A 22,024-nucleotide genomic window follows, 5' to 3' on the forward strand; every position below is an offset into this window, starting at 1 on the left:
ACAGTTCCTTCCTTGCAGTCGAGCATGGCGCATCTGGCTTTCGATTGGGATATTTGGTGTTCCAGGCGAAGCACATTCGACAGCGTAACTTGGTTCTTTCCCTCGGTCACGACAGCAAGCGACACAAAAACATTCATATTATCAAATGTACTGGCGGGTATCGGTCTTTTCTCAGCTGCTTACGATGTGGCTCTTTTACACAAGAGATGATCTGCTTACGTTTGCGTGGTGTTCTGCGTCTTGCGTTCGGTGGCTGTATCTTTCTTAGTCTGGATATTTCTACTCTGTCCTAATAAAGCTAAACTTTGATTCCTCGTCATTTGATATTCCGGTCTTCTCCTTGCTTCTTGCATTATGGCAAGCAGCAATGTATCGAGGTTGGAGGGACGTCAAGTAGGCGAATGCCTGTGCAAGGCTTTGTTGCTCGTCAACTAGTTAGATAAATAAATATTGGTTTCACCACCACGATCTCGCGACGGCGAACAACAGCAGACCTCATTGTATTGCTTGTGAATTGCTTTTGGATGATGAATGGGTGTGGTTGGCATGGATGCAGTAGCGGGGCTTGGCGCGTCAAGACGCTAGGAGCTGGCACTGGGTTCGCCGCATCATCATCGCGCAGGCGTTCGAGGCAGCTCTCGCTCCATCAACCTCCATCTCGCATAACCCGCCCCCATCGAATTCCGGGACAAGCACACCTCCCCCGAAGTCTTGTCTCCCGATCCGCCATCATGGCGCCCAACAAGGACACCATGTTCCGCTCCGCGGACATGTCCTTGACCCAGCTGTACATCGCCAACGAGATTGGCCGCGAGGTCGTGTCGGGCCTCGGAGAGCTTGGTGTCATGGACTTTAGAGATGTGAGCACAGGCAGACGTGTTCTTGAGCTTCTCTGGCAGCTCTGGGACGGATGTGATGGCATAGGAAGCTGACAAGATGTGCTAGCTCAACGCCGATACGACCGCCTTCCAACGTACCTTTACCCAGGAGATTCGCCGCCTCGATAACGTGGAACGTCAGCTCCGCTACTTTCGCGCCCAGATGGAGAAGTCGGACATCTCGATGCGCTCCATCTACGACTTCAACAACCCCTTCACTGCGCCTTCCGCCTCCGAGATCGACGAGCTCGCGGACAAGAGCCAGAGCTTGGAGCAGAGAATCTCTTCGTTGAACGAGAGCTACGAGACCCTGAAGAAGCGCGAGGTGGAGCTCACAGAGTGGCGATGGGTGTTGAGAGAGGCTGGTGGCTTCTTCGACCGGGCCCGTGGCCAGACCGAGCAGATTAGGGACTCTGTTGATGATGACGACGCGCCGCTGCTCCAGGATGTTGAGCAGAACGGCCAGGGTGACACGGGTGCCGAGCGCTCCTTCACCGTCATGAACATCGGCTTCGTCGCTGGTGTGATTCCCCGCGAACGCATTGCCGCGTTCGAGCGCATCCTGTGGCGTACTCTCCGCGGTAACTTGTACATGAACCAGTCGGAGATCCCCGAGGCCATCATCAACCCGGAGAACAACGAGGAAACCAACAAGAACGTCTTCATCATCTTCGCGCACGGCAAAGAAATCATCGCAAAGATCCGCAAGATCTCAGAGTCGCTCGGCGCCGACCTCTACAGCGTGGACGAGAACAGCGAACTCCGCCGCGACCAGATTCGCGAAGTCAACACCCGCCTGAGTGACCTGGCTAGCGTCCTGAAGAACACCAAGTCCACCCTCGATGCCGAGTTGACCGCGATAGGACGCAACCTCGCAGCTTGGATGGTCGTCATCAAGAAAGAGAAGGCTACCTATGAGACGCTGAACAAATTTTCCTACGACCACCAGCGCAAGACGCTCATCGCTGAGGCATGGGCCCCTACCAACTCTCTTGGACTGATCAAGTCGACCCTGTCAGATGTCAACGAGCGTGCTGGCCTGTCAGTACCCACCATCGTCAACCAGATCAAGACCACCAAGACGCCACCGACATACTTCAAGTCGAACAGGTTCACAGTGGGTTTCCAGACCATCATCGATGCCTACGGAACAATCAAGTACCGCGAGGTCAACCCTGCGCTGCCAGCCATCGTTACGTTCCCCTTCATGTTCGCTGTCATGTTCGGTGATGCTGGACACGGTGTCATTATGCTTCTCGCAGCTTGCGCCATGATTTACTTCGAGAAGCGACTTGAGCGCAGCAAGCTCGATGAGTTGTTCTCCATGATGTTCTACGGTCGTTATATTGTCTTCATGATGGGTCTCTTCTCCATCTACACCGGTCTTCTCTACTGCGACGCTTTCTCTCTCGGACTGCCCTGGTTCAAGTCTATGTGGGTGTGGGACAACGACGGCAAGGGCCCAACCTCGAGCCGTGTGGAAGGTTACACCTACCCCTTCGGTCTGGACTACCGCTGGCACGACACCGAGAATGATCTGCTGTTCTCCAACAGTTACAAGATGAAGCTCAGTATCTTGCTCGGTTGGACCCACATGACCTTCTCCCTGATGTGGTCGCTTGTCAACGCTCGCTACTTCAAGACCAAGATTGACATCTGGGGTAACTTCGTTCCCGGTATGATCTTCTTCCAGTCCATCTTCGGTTACCTCGCCTTTACCATTGTGTACAAATGGTGCATTGACTGGCCTGCGCGTGGCGAGAGCCCGCCCAGTCTGCTCAACATGTTGATTTACATGTTCTTGAGCCCTGGTACACTCGAGGCTGGCACCCAGCCGCTCTATCCTGGTCAAGCAGGCATTCAAGTGGTTCTCCTCTTGTTGGCGCTTGCTTGCGTTCCCGTTCTTCTGTTCCTCAAGCCGTTCTACCTCCGCTACGAGCACAACAAGGCTCGCGCCATGGGCTACCGCGGTATCGGCGAGAACTCGCGAGTCAGCGCGCTGGATGACGACGATGAGAACGGCCATGCCAATGGACGTGACAGCTACGGAGATGACGACGACGGCATTGCCATGATCACACAGGATATAGGCCACGGTGAGGACCACGAGGAGTTTGAATTCAGTGAAGTCATGATCCACCAAGTCATTCACACTATCGGTAAGTTCTCCATCTTGATATCATACCACATCCACTAACATGCTCTCCCAGAATTCTGCCTCAACTGCGTCTCCCACACAGCCTCGTACCTCCGTCTCTGGGCCCTCTCCCTCGCCCATCAACGTCTCTCCATCGTCCTCTGGGAAATGACTATGAAGAACGCCTTTGCCTTCACCGGTGTCGGCGGCGCCTTCATCATGGTCTTTGTCTTTTACTTCTGGTTCGCACTCACCGTTGCTGTGCTGTGTGTTATGGAAGGTACGAGTGCCATGTTGCATTCGCTGCGTCTGCACTGGGTTGAGGCTATGAGCAAGCATTTCATCGGTGACGGTGTAGCGTTTGAACCGTTTAGCTTTAAGCAGTTGCTTGAGGATGAGCCTGTAGAGTAGTTTGCTGTTTGTTTTGTGCAATGTCCTTTCCTTGCGTTTGGGTTTCAGTTAGGCGGTGCTGCTGTAGGAATATGATGAGAGTAATTGTGCATGTCTGTATATAGGAATGGATATTTTTACTCCGTGTCATTTGTCTCGTTCAACTTGAAAATCAGATCAATTACTGTTTATGTGGTTTCGAAGAGACACGATACATCGGAATTATTCGGGTTGTCGAGAAATTCTACGCGCACCGCACCAATCTGAAACTCGAACCAACTCCTTTCGCGTGAATTCTGTCACGAACTGCTGATCGGAAAGTTTCGGGTCTTGAGCAAACCGTGTGCCTGGCCCGCGGACAGGAAACATGAGTGGGCCCACGATCGTAGGGCTGTCACTGTGGCTGGGTGAGGCATTATTCCCCTTGGGCGCCACGGAACTGCGGATCAGCAACCAGTGTTACAAGCTTCATATCGGTGATGACATTTGGAGCTGCAGCTGTGACATCTGGCGGTGCTGAGGCGTAAGCTGACAGGGGGTTGTTTGGCTGCACCTTTGGAGAGGCTGCATGGGCAGCAAGCTTCTGCATGGCTGGCAGGCGTCTTCTCCACGCCAATGCCGACCTGCATATCCGTCCCATGTGGCATGGACTAAGTTCTTACACCGGCCTCGATGCGGTCGGCAGCACTAACTACCGTACGCTACGTATACTGTCAAGCGGTGAAGACAAGTGAACCCAGGATGAGGGCCTTTGCGATCTAGAGGCTAAAGGCACGCGCCGATCCGAGACGTAAGCCTCCATCATCTCCGTGAGGCAATTGATTAGGGATTAGGAATTGTCTGAGCAACGTCGCAAGGCATGTCTGTGTTATCCCCGGTGGCTGAAGCGGAAGAAGAAATGTTACATACGGAATTGGGCTAGCTACCAACGCAGCTCGCACATGTGCAGTTGTGGATGCGTGCATGCATGCGTTTGTGGGTGGATGCCCTACCTGGCGTGCGAGCGGCGTGCGAGAGGGCACCACGACACGCGTGTTTACTTCGTACGGCGAGTTATAAAGGGCCGATGCGCCTTACCTACCCTACATACACATATTATCTGGCCCTTGAACCTCCCCTCGATCGATCTTCTTGAGCCCCTCATCCTCTAGAGTTCACGTTGTTCTATCGCGAACATCCTCCCGTGTGCCGTCTTTCCTTCCACACCCCACTACGCAGATCTGCGCACCCACCCCTCCATCATCGAAAGCTAGGCAAAGCTTGATTTCGCGCAACCACCAAACTCTACACACACGATGTCTTTCTCAGCAGACAAAGTCAGTCATCTCAAGGGCGCGTTCTCCCAGAGGCGCTTTTCGAGTTCCAAAGATCCTAGCGAGAGTGGTACGTACCTACCCGTTTGTTCTTCCCGATTGCTGTGACTACGTCATTCCTGAGGTGTACAACCCAATGGAAGTGGATCTGAGAAAATTGGGGGCGCGCTGCTTAAGATGGGCTTTTGGCAGCTTTTCGGTTCTCGATGTTCCGATCTTGACCGCTAGAGGTTCTTATCGGACCTCCTCCAACTTTTGCGCTTCCTTGGAGAGTCTCGTTGGAGTTGCTTGAGTCCTTTTAGCCGCTTTTCTTATCGCGCATCATCCCCCCGTGCCGTTTCTCGCAGCCATGTCGCATACTAGACACGAATCAGGTCTCTATAAGCTGGGAGGATGAACTGAAGGTCGCGAGTGCTAACACATCGTAGAACTCGGATCCTCTATCCATCGTCAATTCCGCCAGTCGCACGAGGGCCACAAGCCACACGCCGGTCTCGACGCCACGCGCGCCTCCACAGGTGTCGTCTGGACATCCGAACAAGCCTACAAGCACGGTTTCCTCGAACACCCCGAAGAATGGGCGAACCTAGGTCAGGGTGCGCCTGAAGTCGACGACAGCATCAAAGGCTGCTTTGAGAGGCCGAAGGAGGTCGATATCAGTGCTCATGGCAGAGAGTACGGCCCAACTGCTGGTATTAGGCCGCTGAGAGAGGCGGTCGCGACACTATACAACGAGCACCACCGCAAGTGGCGCAAGAGCCAGTACACATGGGAGAACGTGTGTATTGTGCCTGGTGGACGTGCGGGTTTGATCCGTATTGCTGCTGTGTTGGGTAACTGCTACTTGGGCTTCTTCATTCCTGGTATGTTCAGATTGAAATCGCGGTTCGTGGCTGGTGCTGACGAGAGTAGACTACACTGCGTACAACGAGATGTTGTCGCTTTTCCGTAACATCGCTGCTATTCCTGTTCCCCTAGGCGAGGCCGACCAATACCACATGTCTCCCGACAAGATTGCTGAGGAAATCGCTCGTGGTACTTCTGTTATCCTCACATCGAACCCGAGGAACCCAACTGGCCAAATGGTTCGTAGCCGTTTCTGTGAACTGTTATGAGCTATAAACTGACATTGTACTAGGTCACCAACCCCGAACTTGCACAAATCCAGAACATCTGCCGAGACCGCGCAACACTGATCATGGACGAATTCTACTGCGGATACAACTACACCACCAACTGCGACGGCACAGTCATCTCCGCCGCCGACAACGTCGAAGACGTAGACGAGGATGATGTGCTCATCATTGACGGACTCACCAAGCGCTTCCGTCTCCCCGGTTGGCGTGTAGCATGGGTCATCGGCCCCAAGGAATTCATCCAAGCCATCGGCTCCTGCGGATCCTACCTCGACGGAGGCTGCAACGTGCCCTTCCAAGAAGCCGCCGTAGAGATGCTCTCACCACCCCGCGTCCGCAACGAGATGCGCGCTCTACAGATGCACTTCCGCACCAAGCGTGACTTCGTCATTGGCCGTCTCCAGGAAATCGGCTTCAAGTTCCCGTACATGCCCAACTCGACCTTTTACCTCTGGCTCGATCTGTCGAACCTACCTGAAGGTATCAACGACGGACTCAACTTCTTCCAGGCTTGTCTCGAGGAGAAGGTCATTGTTGTGCCTGGTATCTTCTTCGACTTGAACCCTAGCCGTCGTAGGGATCTGTTTGATTCGCCGTGCCATCACTTTGTCAGGTTGAGTTATGGACCTAGGATGGATGTTCTTGAGAAGGGACTGGACTCTATTGAGAGGATTGTTAAGAAGTAAGTCGGGATTGGACTGCTTGGTTGCGGAACAAGGCTAACTTTTGACAGGTACAGAGAAGAGCCGCAGAGGCATCGCGCTGTGGCGCATAGGCCGCGTGGTACTGGTGCGCCTAACTAGATGTCCGTTGAAGGCAATATGCGTGAATGAATGATGTGCGTGGATCAGAAAGTCGATGTCGACTTCAATACAACTTATTGTCTTCACTTTGCACTTATCTCGTGAGTATCTGTGCTGCTAATCTGGTAATCTGCTACTTTGGCGGGGTTTCTTTCTCTTTCTTCTGATCTCGATGAACATCGCAACCCGCAATCCGGTCAACACTCATGAGAACAGCTGTTTCGGCAGCAACGAATCAAAGGAATGAGATAGTCCTTATGGTCGGGTGTTGGCTTACTTTCGCCCTGTCTCTTCGGGAGGCTATGTGGGGGTCAGCACTATAGCTCAGCACGAATCGTTGGGGCTAGAGGGGGGACAGTGCATAACTTCGCCTCTTTACCACCGATCATTTCTTCTTCTTCCATCGTAGAATCATTGGCAGTCCCGATGGTTTGGTTGCGATGCTGCGTCACAGTTGGTGGGAATCTATGTAAAGGGCTTTAACCGGTAAGCTCTGGGGATTGGCGTTGCCCGGCCAGAACGTTCTGGGCATTTCTCTACATTGTTTAGCCTTCCAGCTCTTTTCTCTGTTCCTTCCGCAGTTGCTACCTCACCTGGTATCCTGAATTTCGTCGTTTCCAATAGCAAGCATGGTCACAATTTACACAACTACTGTCACGGAACCGGGGGACTGGTATGGTTGGGATGGGTCCGGAGCTGCTCCACTCACAAGTTTTTTCGAGCCTCCAGCCGATTGCTCAACTCAATGGATAGTTGATCCAACTATGTCCGGGCTGATTTGGAGTGGATTCGACGACGTTAGCAGTGCCCTACCAACCGACTACTTCGCACGTTGCAATCCATATACGCAGATGACAGCACGATATAGTCCGGGGATATGTACGTCTGGTCAGCATTTGGCTGGAATAACCGAAGCGCTTTTCCCAAGCTCGGTGCTTTGGCTTGGAATCTGCTGCGACAGGTTATTGTCCCCTTCGAAGGAATTTAAGTACATGATCGGCTTACATGTACACCCAGGGGTATGACACTTGACAGAAACGGCATTGCGTGCGAAAGAACCTTCACGTCTCCCTTGAAGGCTTACACATCTTTGACCACTACCCTGAGCTCATGGAGTCTCTGTGACTCTGGGAACCTTACAGTGTTTGCTCTGGATCTGACAACGTCGATATGCTCAATTACGAGCGTGTCTGGAGACTTTGGCGGGGGATCCACGAATACCACAACTTTTCGGCACCCACCGACTGAGGTCCTATCCGGTTCTGCAATTGCATTACCATTCTGGGTGTTTTGGCAAACTAGCGATTTGACCGTGTTTCCTGTCGAGTACGCGTCGTCGCTCGCTTCAATGTTGAAAGTCCCTTTCACAGCTGCAATTCAATCCAACACTACATCTCAGGAACCAGCACGCCCAACTCCTGACATTAACAACAAAGGCTCCAGTCTGAACCCTGGAGCTATAGCCGGCATAGCCATCGGAATTGGCGCATTGGTCATAGCCGGCATCGTCATCCTCCTGTACCTTTGGCGAAGACGAAAGCTACGACAACGTCTACAGCACCCGGACGTGCCGGAGATGGAAGGAAGTTCAAGAGGGCTGAAGCGCTTCATGGGTGGGAAATGGAGAGCTGAGACGGATGGGACTTCGGAGCCGGTGGAAGCTGGATCAACAAGTGTGAGGATTATTCCGGGGCCGCCTGTGGAATTAGATGGTACGCAGAGGGAACGGGATCAATAAGCGCATGTCTGGGTGTGGGGAGGAGGGGACGCAGCAATTCGCTGTGCAGATTGAAATATTGGAAACGATCGCGAGAAAGCTTTCGTGGCTATATTGCGCGAGAGAGAATTGATGGACCGCTAACGCGACATTTGACCATTGAGATAATGTGCCTGCCTTTCAAACTGGGGCCGTCGTGAGAACCAAGAGCATGCTGCATAGCCAAACCGCACTTTCGCTTCTTCGACGCAACAGTAATCGACCACCATTGTTCCCTAATGTACCAATAGTTGCTGGGGGTAAGAAGAGGGCGCTCTGGACGTCTGGGTGAATCTTGGGTATGTTTGAGTTGGTGGGGTGGTATCTCGGGTGCGTTGAGTTGGCAAAAATGATTCTATTCAAACCAAGCACATCTAGTATGTTTCTAGATTGTTCAGATGATGTAGAACAGCAAAAAGAAAGTGATTCCGACACCGGGAATCGAACCCGGGCCTTGCCGGCACTGCGCTGCTGTGAGGCTGCGAGCTTACTCTGCGATGAGAGCGGCAAATCCTAGCCACTAGACCATATCGGACGTTGATGGAAGAAGGGCAAAGTAGAAACAATATAAAGAGAGGCGTTGACACTTGACGTGGTTGAGAAACAAGTTTTAAAAGATACGAGTCAGGAAATCGGATAGGGAAAAGTTGGACCAAGATCAACTAGATCAAATCAAGCCTACGTATTACAGACCCACAAAGACTCGAGGCTAGACTATCAGCGCTTGTAATGCATTCTATTGGACGACCTAGGTGCATGCTACGTTGTATGTGGTTTGCGAAGCCACTGTTGACCAATGGCCGAGGAGGTCCTCAAGACACTTTCGGATTACGCAGAATATCTAGTACCCTACTGAAGTACACCAGGCATCTCTATTGTATTCTGATCGTAATATGAAGAGCTTGTGAAAACCTCCTGGCTTGAGAGCTTGTACCACGGTTCACGTACTATCTCATTCGACTAACAGCTTGAACTGCACACTCGCCCACCAAACGTAAATAGTTCACCCGGATATGGACATATTCACCTGCGCGGAGAACTAGCCCCTATGAATTGGTATCGAAGTTCGATCAATCAAAATAGTCCTTCGATGATGTGATGACTCCCGACATCGCCGCGTCCGGCCCCGCGAAACAAAAAGTTCCCCGCGAACACCAACTTCGACTGGACATAGCGGTCCTCGACTCCAACCCCCAATTCCTTTTATCCGCCCACAACATACACAATGGTCGCAAAGAACACGGCATTCGATCTGCAGAAATGCGCGCGATCCAACATTCTCGCATTGGAGCCGTATCGATGCGCGCGCGAGTAGGTGAATATCCATGACTCTTGCCGCGGTACCCAGCTCACGACGCGTAGCGACTACAAAGATGACGGCACCAACATCCTCCTCGACGCGAACGAGAACGCATACGGGCCGGGACTACAACTGAATGGCGAGGGAAAGCTGCCTGGCGCCAATGTCAATGGCACCTCCGACGCATCTTCCGCGATTGATGTCGATTTGCTCGGCCTGAACCGATACCCAGATCCGTATGCACACCGCGAGCGCTTGCATCGCACACGCTGACGACCTTATACAGCCACCAAGAAGAACTCAAGCAACTCCTCTGCAACCTCCGAAACACCCACACCCACACCTCCAAGAACATAACACCCGCCAACCTCTTCGTTGGTGTCGGCTCCGACGAAGCGATCGATGCCCTCATCCGCGCCTTCTGCGTCCCCGGCAAGGAGAAGATCCTGACATGTCCACCCACATACGGCATGTACAGCGTTTCCGCGCAAGTCAACGACGTCGCGCTGGCCAAGATTCCCCTACAAACACCAAGCTTCGATCTCGACGTTCCCGCGATACTGAAGGCCATGGATGAGGACAAGAGCATAAAGTTGGCGTACTTGTGTTCGCCAGGCAACCCGACCGGAAAGCTACTCAGAAAAGAGGACGTACAAAAGATACTAGAACACCCATGGAACGGTGTCGTAGTGGTGGACGAGGCATACATCGACTTCGCGCCCGATGGAACAAGTCTGGCTGAGTGGGTCGCTGAATGGCCCAACCTGGTAGTCATGCAGACACTCTCGAAAGCATTCGGTCTCGCAGGTATTCGATTAGGTGCTGCATTCGCCGACCCAGCGATCGCCCAAATCCTCAACAACATGAAGGCGCCCTACAACATCCCCAACCCAACAAGCCAGATCGCGCGCGCCGCCCTCAGCCCCAAGCACTTGCAAGTCATGCAAAGTCACAAGGACCTCATCGTCAAGCAGCGCGACAGGCTGATCGAGGAGCTGCCCAAGATCCCTGGTATCGGAAGCCTCCACGGCGGTGTGGAGTCGAACTTCCTACTCTACCAGATACTCGATGCGCCGGCGGATCAAGGTGGCAAGCCATCGAACGAGACGGCGCTGGCGGTGTATGAAGGCTTGGCGGAAGAGAAGGGCGTGGTAGTGCGGTTCAGAGGCAAGGAGCACGGATGTCTTGGCTGCTTGAGGATAACGGTGGGTACGGATAAGGAGGTTGATAGATTCTTGCAGGAGATCAGGCAGGTGATTGAGGGTATTCACCAGAGCTCGGGCAAGCTGGGGAAGAAAGAGGAGCAAAGGAGAGAGAAGGAGGCTAATGATGTGGTTGCATAAAGTATTGGCAGGTAATAGAACTGTACATCAAGAGACGGTATCATCTAAGCAATACAACATCTTCCAGCTGTTGAGGTAAAGGCAGCTTCGTGACAACCGCCCCACTCTGACTCTACAGCTTTCTTGTTATAAGTGCTTCGATATCTTACTTACTCCTTCTCTCACTTCTTCTTCGTGGTCTACTACCCACAGCTACTAATCCTAGGTCACGACCAAGCCGTCTATCGATTGGCTATCTCTTTGTTAGACACCTAGACGGTCCAATACACAATGGCGGATAGAATCGACGCGACAAACTTGGAGGCAGAGTTCCAGGCCCTGAAGATCAAGGGCAGACTCTTGCAGAGAACTCTGGCTGTGAGTATCAACTGATCGACTCACGTTGTACGAGATATACTGATTCTTGAGCAGGACGTGTCTTCGGACTACGGGGCTTTCATGAAGCAGTACAACGAGACAAACGACCGCATGCTCTCAGACAGTACCAAGTTGCGAGACACAGAGAGGAGTCCTAGTGGTGGAACTCAGAACGCGAATGCCATCGTCGTAATGCTGATCGATGCATCTAGCCATAAGGTATGCTGTGCTAGTCAATGTTCCACTGATGATACTGACATGCATCTAGTTCTGTAACGACTTGCTCAAGAAGAGGGGTCCAGGAGGTGCTGAAGCAGCAAAGCTTCTGCGTAGTGCACTAAACGAAAGGATAGCTACCAGACATCCTGAAATCGCACGCAACAAATACTGCTTGGTCATCCGAATATTCGCCGACTTGAAAATTCTCTCGATGAACAAATCTGACTTTGGCACCACCACGTTACTGGCACAGTTCTTCACTGAGTTCGAGAAGGTTGGCGCCTTCTTCGACCTTGTGGTCACAGCCGATGACCATGGCATCAAGAGCAAGATCTGCGGTCAGTCAACTTGATCGCTTAGCATTTCTATGCGCAGTCTGACCATTTCCAGATAATGTCAAACTGTACATGGCGAGTGAGCAGTGCAAGCATGTCTTCCTGGCTGCTGCGGGATCATCTCGTTATCACCAAGTCCTTGAGCCTTATCGGAAGCAGATTTCCAAGATTACGCCGATCTTTGGAAGTGGCCTGGACGGCAAATTGCGGCAGCTGGGACTACATTTGGTGTCGTTCCCGTCGGTCTTCGTAGCACCGCCAGGTATCAAGACACAGTCAAGCAGCAATATCAGTGGTGGTACACGTGAAGAGGCACGCGAGATCAAGACCGATACTGTAAGAGCTTCCATCATGTGATTGAATCTTGACTAACACTGTTGTAGGTCGCAACCCAAGTAGAGGATAGCGTAGCCAATGAGAAGCTCATGGATGTTGACGGCACTGACAAAGCTTTGTGGTCACCTCTCTTCTCCTTTCAACTTCCGTCCTGCTACATCGGCGGTCGCATCCCAATCAACAGCGCAAAGCAGCGGATCGACATCTATGTACGGATGCCAACATCCAAAGAATTCAAGATGTACGACACGCGTTCCAAGGTCCAACAAAACCTCTGCGTCGACTACTTCCTGCGCAACAAGTGCGAAAACGTCAACTGCGAGTTCTATCACGGTACCCTGGAACCGGAAGCACACTATGTTCTACAGCACATAATCCTGAGCACTGCATGCTCAAAGGGTAGCGTGTGCCGTGTTGCAAACTGTGCTTACGGTCACATTTGCCAGCGAGGCGAATGCGGTCGCGCGGGAAAGAGGGTTGAGGGATGTCGCTTGCCGGGCTCGATGCATGGGCTGGACACCAAGGTCGCTGAGTGGGTATCTCCGGATGAACACACTGTGCGTCCTTGTGTACCCGCCAAGGATAGTACCGCGTCAGGTGCTGGGGCTTACGCAGGTGGCGGTGTTGCTCTCTCTGTCGATGAAGATCTCCTTGGATAGAGTGGGTTATCCAAGGCACGCTTGACGTGTGCATGTCCAGGTGGGATAGTATCGGGAGGCTAGAAGGAAGCTCATAGCTAGACGTGGCAAGATCGGGATGGCAGGCTGAAAAGTTTTGGAAATCGATATCTAGCTACAGATTTCTTGAGGTTACTTAAGTGACGGAACTTATTAGAACGAAGCTCTTAAGATATCTGAATGCTGTCCGAACAGTGCACATGAAGGGATGCCAACTTTCTTCGCCGAGGCACAATTTCGCGCTAGTGAACCTTCCATCGCGAACAACACGCGTCCAGCCACCTCACTTTTCCGGACTCGTGTGCCAACGCCCACCCCGAATCACTTCCCTTGCTTCTGTCTGAGTGAATACCCGATCCGAAACCTTCACATGATCCTGGAGCACCCGCGATTGTCCGGTAGTGGTAAGCAAAATTCTAAAGATGCCTGCTGATGCCTTCTGGTGCCCGAACAGTATACCTAGGAAAGCATCGCACCACTGCGCACCTGCGCCAAAGGCGAGGTCGTTGAGGCTGTCAATGACGCATATGCCGAGGTGTGGAGTTGCTGTCAGGAGTGCTGAGAACAACTCAAGAGCTGCAGGCCAGCTTTCATCCGAACCGTCCAATCTACGTAGCGCGTCCTGAGACGCTTCGAAAGTGTCTCCGTCGAATTGGAATTGCAACAGCTGAGATATCAAGCTGTACACCAGCCCGATCAGCCCGACTTTCTCCAATTCTCGGTCCGCTACACGTGTCGCAGTCCGAGGTCTCTCGCAGAAATGCGAAATTGTCGGTAATCCCGCTTCCCACGCTGCAGCTAATATGTTCATCGCGAACGCGCGAGAGCTGGATATGCCACTATGCGACACTTCTGGGCCTGACACCCAGAGTGTAGAAGACCCGGCTTTTGCATCCTCCCAAGCCTGGTGTTTGCACATTCTTTGGACCTCAGATACCCAGCATTTGTTATCGACACAAAGCGAACGACCTTCGGTCCCTACACAGAAGTCCTTTAGACCAGGAACGAGGTACCTCGATTCTGTTCGATTTACCAAGCTGTCATCCAGCGCGGCTTGCCCTGGCGCCCTGGAATCATCAGTATGTGCGAGCTCCTCCTTTCTATGATCATTTCCTTCAGCCCCGAATTCGATACAAGACCTCTTGTGCCCACTTAAAAGCAAGTCATATGAGTTCCGTCCTATGTCATACAAGTCAGAGAGCTCCGAGTTTTGCTGTAGCTGAAGAAGCAAGCGTTCACCGCTTCGCTTCTGCTCCGCACTCATCACCAGCGAGTTGGCCAGTTCCGCAGTCTGCGCTACCCTATACATCATCGTCACTTCTCTCTCGATTTTTGCTCTCGCTTGTTCGTATCCTTGCTTTATCTTGTTGTTGAAACTCTTGAAAAAGCGGGCCGGTTGCGACTCCATATACCATTGCATAGCCTCGCGATAGAAGAGGAAGACTTGCGTGTAAAGTCTGGAATACAGTTCGCGCATCCGGCGTGTCTGCACCAACAGCACAAGATCTGCTGTATGAATTGCTATCTCGGTTATGTGAACAACATACTCTGAAAGGCAGTCGGCAATCTCGTCGTGATTGACAGCAGCCTCAATGATGAGCATAAGGCTACCAGAAAGCACAGAGGCGTAGCCGCTGTGCGAGGGGAAGATCGTGAACACGTTCTTGTGGGCTTCCAGTCCTCGGCAGAGGCCACGAAATCGACGAGCGAACTTGTTGGTATAATTAGTAAGGTGAGCATTACTGCGCAGTTTATCTGGCTATCGTACCAATCCTTCTTTGCTCCTCCATGTGTTTTCAAGATCACGAACGTAGTTGCACAAGTCATCGAATCCATGGGTGGCCATTCCCTGGATTGCCTCATTGGCTCTCGTCCGAGCCGCTTTGCGTTTCAATCCGAGTTTTGCTAATCGCGACGGTGGTTCTGGGATCTCGAACAATTTGCAGGTCTCAAGGAGTGCAAGTCTCTCCGTTTCGATAGTATGGAAGGCAAAATCGCTAATTCTATCAGCACCAGCGGATACACGAAAAGAAGACAAGCTTACTCTTTCTCGTCGTCTTTGTATAGCGCCCGTATCTGAGCCTCGAACATCTGCTTCTCTGCAGCGTCCTGCGCATGCTGTACGCTAATGGTCGCAAGCTCGAGGGTCGACTCCCCTGGCAGCTTGTTTGTAAATCGCCGCACCAACATTTGCCCTTCAAGATTCTCAGCCTCGATCCGATTAGAAACAGTTTCCGACGCCATCTGCTGACCTTGAGATTCGACTACGAATCTACGGAGATCAGGTCAGCTAGTTATGATGCAGACAGAAGATCCAAAGGCTTACTGAAGCCCTGCGCCTCACTTGCATCCTTGCAACCTTAACAAAGAGTCACACAATCTGCAATGGCCCGCGTGGCTTCACAGCTGAGAAGCAGTAGTACTCTGGATACCCATACACTGGTCACGACGTACGTGGCTCCATTGTTGAACAAGAGGTACAGATTAATATTATCGTGATACAAGCGCTGATCTGAGTCAGGTTGACGGGACCTCATGTAGCATCCGTTTCTTTGTCCTCGTTCACTGCCCGCGTCATGCATTCTCCCGTATAACTACGCATAACTATCTAAAATAGGCTGACCGGTTACGAGAACTAATTAGGGAAGCCTAAGCGGCGGTAGGTTCCTGATGGACCAACCTTGGCTCAACTGCGACCACGAAAATATTAGATTTAGATCGTTCAAGACACCGCGCTTCTCCTCTTGTGCATCATGGCGACGGCCAAACCCAGCTCGCTTCCTTCCAACGCCTGCCCTGAGCCACCAAGAAAGCCTTGCCCGGAATCTGTTCTCGTCGCAGTCGCTGGAGACGAGTCTATTGCTGACAACTATTCCAAAAACCCGAAGCACGACCGACCGAAATTTCCCAGCGGTGATACTACTGACGGTATCCAGCAATGCACCAGCCAATCCGAAGAAGTCATGGAAGCCTGCTCCGAAAACAACAGTGCTGGAGACGCGAAATCTCATGACGAGGAAGCCGAGGAGGTAACCGAGGAGCTAGGCGAAGAGGGTCACGAACAAGAATCTGATAACGATGTCATATTTGAAGCTCCCATGGATCATGTCAACAGAGCTATCCAGGCTGCCACCGAAGTTGGGAAGGAGAATGAACCGTGCTTCGACTTGTCGAAGGGTGTAATTCGGCACATCAGCGCAAGATTTGGAGATTCGGCCGTCTATGTCATTCCTTGGATAGCGTGTTACTCATGGGAGGTATGAAGATCGCATTTTCTATAAATCTCGTGTTGCACGCCTGACTCAGTATACCAGGTGGTCTTAGTCTTACTAAAGACGTATTACCGCAACGACCACGATGCATTGAACGACTTAAACTGGAACAACATCAATATTCTGAAGCTAGACCATGGCTTGATCTCCTCTGAAACGTGGGACTCAGTTGTCCAACACGGAATGCAGGTCGTATTCTCGGTGCACTCCTCTCTCGTCCCACAGCAGCCTCCACTGGATTACCGAGATCAGTTGCGGTATACTGTCACCTACTTGGAAGTCAGTCCAAAAGACAGGGATGGATGTTTCGTCGACGAGCGCACATATGACGCCCCAATGGAGGTAGAGACTATCCACGGTGATACAGCGATGCCCGCACTGGAAGAATTGAGGACCATCCAGACCCCACGTTACCGGGCAAATGAGAAGGACGCCGATGCGCAAGCGAGAGCTAAGCTGGGGCCTCTCGATCAAGTGAAAGAGATTAGCCTGAAGATCAATTCGTCATATCTACTGAACATACTCAAGTCGGTGATCGAATACGCGTCAGAATCTCCTCATGGAGAGGAGTTCGGTGTAGGTATGGGCGAATTCAACTACCCATTCAAGGATCTTTACCATCACATGGACGATCTGATAAGATACCGGGCTGGTGAGAGCTACTTACGTGCTCAGCACCCTGCAGCTTTCAACGAGAGGGCAGACTGTCACATTGACTTAATTCTTAACTATCTGAGCTTGCAGCGAGATATTCCCTTCGAGAAATATGCCTCTGCCCGCCGCGAAAAGGTGTCAGTCACCACTTTCGCATCATGCTGGTTACTCCTAAAACCGGGCACTGATGTGTATGTGCGTGAAGAAGATGGACTTATGAACGCGTATATCGTGCATGCAGTCAGCGGAGGCGTCACCCAGGTCGATGGAAAAGCGATCAATCGCGACTACGAAGTATCCGTATGGAACCTGGCGTGTGATGGAACACACGCATTTCCCGAGGTTCGACATGTACGTGTTGCAGTTTTCGACAACGAGAGGGAGGCGAAAAGTCTGCCCGTATTTCCCGTTGAGTACAACGACAACTTCGACGACGGTAAACTCAAGCAGGAGTTGACAGAACGAGGCAAGAGGTATCTCAAATACACGAGCCAACCAAGCTTCTTGCAGGACTCTGGCCGGGGCTTAGCAAAGGGTGTAGAGGTAACTACATCATAACGCCTACGATATAAACAACTGACTGTATGCAGTACAAACGAGCACGTGTTGTTGTTGCACACGGGAAGACGCCCTGGATTTCTTGCGACTTGAGCGATGCCCACCATCGACCGATGAATTTCACAACCTACATAAAAGCATCTATTCGCGTGGCAAGCTGCGAATGCCACCAATGTGAAGAGTTGAAGACATCGCAAGAGACTCACGACAAGGAACGATTCAGCGATTATTATATGATTCAGCCAAAGAGCCCTGATCTGATCTCTGACCATCAATACATGCTCATGGCATCGCATGTTTATGCCTTCATGCTGAAAGAGCGCACTTATGGTATGCTCGCCATCTTTGTCGCCCTAAAGTTGCTTACTGTACACTAGACTTGCTAGCTGTCGAAGGCTTGGAAGAGCCTGAGCTGGTCGAAACAGCGATCGACAGACTGGTCATAGATCACAACAACAAAGAGTTGATCAAGGCCATGGCCCAGGTCTATACAGATAGCGACCCTGATCGGTTCAGTGGGGACTTCATACGTGGAAAAGGCGAGGGGCAGATCATACTTTTGCACGGGCCTCCTGGAACTGGCAAAACGCTCACAGCTGGTGTGTTTCCGTATCATGTTGTCGGTTTACAATGACTAAAGTGTCCCAGAAACTGTTGCAGAGTATACGAGACGACCGCTCCTTAGCATCACTGCAGCTGACTTGGGCCATGAGCCTGAAGCGTTGGAAAGGAGTCTTCTCCGCTTCTTCAAAGATGCTAGTGACTGGGGCGCTATAGTGCTACTGGACGAAGCAGACGTGTATCTCGAGCAGCGAACGATACACGACCTGAAGCGGAACAGCATCGTATCAGGCAAGCTTTTCACCTCTGTGTCTGCTGACAGTTGCTAATTGTCATTACAGTATTTCTCAGAGCTCTCGATTATTTTGAGGGCATATTTTTCTTGACGACGAATCGTGTCGGTCAATTCGACGAGGCCTTTATGTCGCGCATCCATCTCTCACTCGGGTACGACAAGCTAACGAACGACTCGCGTGGCAAGATATGGGACAATATGTTCAGGAAGCTCCGCGATGATCACGAGCGTGGCGGACGAGAAATACTCTATGAGTATGACGCGAAGAGCTATGTCAAGAGCAGAGAGGTACAGGAGCTAGAGTGGAACGGACGAGAAATTCGAAATGGTGAGTCGCTTGATGTGTATACTGAAACGTGTGACTGACGAGTAGTACCGTAGCCTTCCAAACCGCCGTCGCCCTAGCGGTCTTTGAAGCCAAGAAGGACAAGAATGGCAAGCCACCCAAGGTGACTGAGGGCCGCCTCAGACAAGTCGTGCAGATGTCTTCGGCTTTCCGAAAATACATGACTGCTGCGCATAACGGTATGGACGAATCGACATGGGCTTTCAGACATGGGAATCGCGAGGACAAGTTTCCAAGCACACCAGCAAAGACTGCGACTTGAATCTGGGTAGCGCCAAAGTACTTCTCCCATGCTTTTTAGTCATCATTATCTACTCTCACGGCTTCTCAAATGGAACGGAATCCCTTCATTTAGTTTGAATTCAAGGCAAGCTCAAGACCAACTCGTCGCACGTGTCAATCACCGAGAAGCAGTACATGACTTAGTTCCGTCATACTTTGATCGCATGCTATTCTCCAAGAACTCTTTTAGATACGCACTAGCTGCAAATCGCAGCGCAAACAACATACCCATAGATCGAATTTGTTTTGATAATGTGATTTCGAGATGTAGTTGAAGAGACAAGATGCGCACACCCAAAAGGTATCTATACCCTTGCATGGCTGGAAATTGTGAGGTAGATCATCGCATCTCTTTCGTACACCACTCATGCTATTTTTCGAGCACGCATTTCTGTCATAGTTGGTTCTTCTGGTTGCAAGACCACAGCACACTCATCACACCAAACACTTTAGCTTTCGGTTTTGGATAATGCGTGATATACATCGGATCTTTTTGCGACTGTGCTCAACATCTCGAAACATAGTACTTTAGCTCGTCCGTTTTGGGTTTTCTGAAAGAGGAAGCAAAACTTTCACACATAGAAACTTTTCGTTACTATTTGAAAGTGTAGTTCTCGATGTTGGAGAAAGAGTGACGGGTGGGCCAGGAAGGCGGAACGGACGGTCTTTATACACATTGTCTCCACTTCGACATGGCCACTTATCGGCTACGTTTTGATACTGTTGCACGACGACACACATGGACCCTGAAGGTTTTTGTTTTGGTAGTTCCGCAAACATCATCTTTTCAAAAAGCTCTTTTGGAGTCTCGAGACATGTATGGGAGTTCCTGTATTTTGAAGACATCGAAAGCACAAGCCAGACTCGCGCGCATGGAAGTACTTTTGGAGTCTTTTGGAAGCACAAACATTGAAGTTGTGGTAGAAGTACAGAGCTTGAAGGCAGCGACGGAGCAGATATTTATACTCGCGTCAGAGCTCCGATGTTCGGCATTCTTTTGGACTTGAGACAGAAGGCGAGAACATGTGCAATTCTCCACCCATTTTTGGTAAGCGATGTGATGGCCATGAGGGATAGCAGATGTGCGTAAATCAGGGAAGGAAGCCCGAAAATGTCCGAAGAATATATATGTGCGAGCTGTCGATTGATCGTGTAGCTGTGAGTATGTCGGAGGATAGTCCTGTTTCCGTCGAGACATCGAAGATGCGAACCATTTTTCCAAAATTGTCTAAAGCCGGCTTTCAGAATGCCACAAGAACATGCGCGATGTGTTTCAGCATTTAGATTTTGAGAGACAAGGTCATGGGTCGAATATGAAAGTCATTTGGAATGCTCTTTTTGTGAAGGTGGGAATGAAGAAGGGTTGTGGGTGGTTCGACGAGCAATTTATAGACCCAAGGACAAGAGGTTCAAAGACCGGCCATGCCAAAATCCACGAAAAAGTTTATCATGATGATACAAAAATCTGATTTAAAATATACATCAGTTCGACAGCACCTCAACGATGTTATCCCAGAAACCCAAATCGTACACATTCTCCACCGCCGCCAGATTCCACACGCGCTCGAAGCTATCCTCTCTAGCCACTGACTGTATGCGGCTCGGAAGTGTTTTGGGTGGTTGACCATTTCGCGTGCGGATGAGAATGTGTCTGCTTTCCAGCGGCCATGTTGTTGGCGGCTCTTCGTCTTCTGGCGGGGTTTCCGGAGGAGTCGGGAAGGGCGATGTTGACGAAGAAGAATGTGCGGAGGCATGTGTATCTTCCCGTGCAAGCGTCGCTGAGCGGTATTCTTGCATGGTATCCTCCCGCCTATGGCCCAGGAAAACGACGCCATCGGCCATGTCGTCCCGCCAGTCCGCCCACTTGGCGCTCTCGTTCGTAGTCATGCCGGCCCAGATCAGGTAGACGTGGTATGCGAGCAGACCCAACGGAAGCGGCCATGTGAGTAGAGCTAGCAGTCCGACTCCAGATCCGCGCACACCGCCCATGTCGAGGTAGATGGTTGTGTAGATAAGGAAGTAGTGAGTCTTCCGGTCAAAGTACCCGAACCAGCTCTTTGTGTTTACGCCTTGCTTAGGGCTGTATCTATACCATCCTTCGTACTTTAGGTAGTGTTTATTAACCAACGGCGAAAGGCTGTAGTAAGCCAGGTATGCGCCGTACGCGATCAGTATGCCGGTGGATAGTAACAAGGCTAGGAACCACTTGTAGTTGCCCCGCCCCAGGCAGTTATTGACCCATATGCAATGATGGTCCATCCTCGACACGCATGTCTTGCATATACTGCAATGTTTACTCCGCGCCGGCTTCAGGAACTTGCACGTCCGGCACGGCGTGCCTGGATAGTACAGCACCCTGTCGTACGGGTAGTGTCGCATCTGCTCGGCATGATTAAGCGTGGTGATGTATGTCTGGCTGTTGCTTTTCGCGCTGAGATATAGGAAGATGTACGGCTGCGGCAGCAGAGCGAAGGCTAGGAGCTTGTGATGCGGTCGGATGAGGTGCCAAACGGTGGGCAGGAACAGCGTCGCGCATGCGGTCACGAGGCCGAGGAAGAAGATGACGACCAGCGGGTGCTTGTCGTGCATGAGGTAGTTGCCCAGGCGGGCGCCGCCATTGGTAATGCGGCCATTGGTGAGGGCAAGATCGAGCTTTCGGAATGCGGAAGGGATGTGGATGAGGAAGAGGCGGTTGAGGAAGCCTATGGGCGTGTTTCTAGGATTGTTAGAATAAATGATGCGAGGAGGAGGAGCGTAGATACCTAAAAGCCGGCAGTCGTCCGAAGAAAGCTACAAATGTCACCAGCGACACTGTGATGGTGAAGATGATGATTGTGCGGGCGACGGTCATGGTGAAAGAGACCTAGAGGCTGCGATACTAGGCATGGCGGAATAGAATGAAGACGCGAATCGAAGCTCTATGGCATCACGTCGCGCTCTGTCTGTCATTCCACAGAGGTGACAGCGCAAGCGTCGGATAGGGCTGAGCAGCCGCGGAGGCTAAGCGACCCCGCGTGAATCATGCGACCCATGTGAGCACGCGTCGCGCCTGAGCCAACGCGTCATTCACCACCAC

General features: G+C 51.5%; 5 protein-coding genes and 1 non-coding gene across 6 annotated transcripts; 4 read left to right on the plus strand and 2 right to left on the minus strand.

Annotated features, from left to right (window-relative positions):
* Positions 1-731: 731 nt before the first annotated feature.
* Positions 732-3,426, plus strand: VPH1 (H(+)-transporting V0 sector ATPase subunit a; the record flags this gene model as incomplete). Its single annotated transcript, XM_049332175.1, has 3 exons — positions 732-860; positions 946-3,037; positions 3,089-3,426. The coding sequence occupies 3 exons, from the start codon at positions 732-734 to the stop codon at positions 3,424-3,426; spliced, it is 2,559 nt and encodes an 852-aa protein (XP_049188626.1).
* A 1,274-nt stretch (positions 3,427-4,700) lies between these two features.
* On the plus strand, positions 4,701-6,657 carry J4E83_005256 (uncharacterized protein; the record flags this gene model as incomplete). The annotated part of the gene is made up of 5 exons (XM_049332176.1): positions 4,701-4,788; positions 5,147-5,581; positions 5,631-5,803; positions 5,857-6,536; positions 6,588-6,657. The coding sequence occupies 5 exons, from the start codon at positions 4,701-4,703 to the stop codon at positions 6,655-6,657; spliced, it is 1,446 nt and encodes a 481-aa protein (XP_049188627.1).
* A 2,182-nt stretch (positions 6,658-8,839) lies between these two features.
* Positions 8,840-8,948, minus strand: J4E83_005257. Its single transcript has one exon. It is a non-coding gene; the product is annotated as a tRNA-Glu (tRNA).
* Positions 8,949-9,638: 690 nt separating this feature from the next.
* J4E83_005258 (uncharacterized protein) lies at positions 9,639-11,056 on the plus strand (the record flags this gene model as incomplete). The annotated part of the gene is made up of 3 exons (XM_049332177.1): positions 9,639-9,724; positions 9,776-9,949; positions 10,000-11,056. 3 exons carry the CDS (start codon positions 9,639-9,641, stop codon positions 11,054-11,056), a joined length of 1,317 nt encoding a protein of 438 aa, XP_049188628.1.
* A 4,677-nt stretch (positions 11,057-15,733) lies between these two features.
* On the plus strand, positions 15,734-18,928 carry J4E83_005259 (uncharacterized protein; the record flags this gene model as incomplete). The annotated part of the gene is made up of 7 exons (XM_049332178.1): positions 15,734-16,237; positions 16,295-17,449; positions 17,707-17,794; positions 17,842-18,063; positions 18,113-18,335; positions 18,527-18,648; positions 18,702-18,928. The coding sequence occupies 7 exons, from the start codon at positions 15,734-15,736 to the stop codon at positions 18,926-18,928; spliced, it is 2,541 nt and encodes an 846-aa protein (XP_049188629.1).
* A 1,502-nt stretch (positions 18,929-20,430) lies between these two features.
* J4E83_005260 (uncharacterized protein) lies at positions 20,431-21,799 on the minus strand (the record flags this gene model as incomplete). The annotated part of the gene is made up of 2 exons (XM_049332179.1): positions 20,431-21,664; positions 21,711-21,799. 2 exons carry the CDS (start codon positions 21,797-21,799, stop codon positions 20,431-20,433), a joined length of 1,323 nt encoding a protein of 440 aa, XP_049188630.1.
* Between the last annotated feature and the right edge of the window lie 225 nt (positions 21,800-22,024).

This window comes from Alternaria metachromatica (assembly GCF_023757995.1).
Source record: "Alternaria metachromatica strain BMP 0045 chromosome Unknown scaffold_10, whole genome shotgun sequence".
Taxonomy (NCBI): Eukaryota; Fungi; Ascomycota; class Dothideomycetes; order Pleosporales; family Pleosporaceae; genus Alternaria; species Alternaria metachromatica.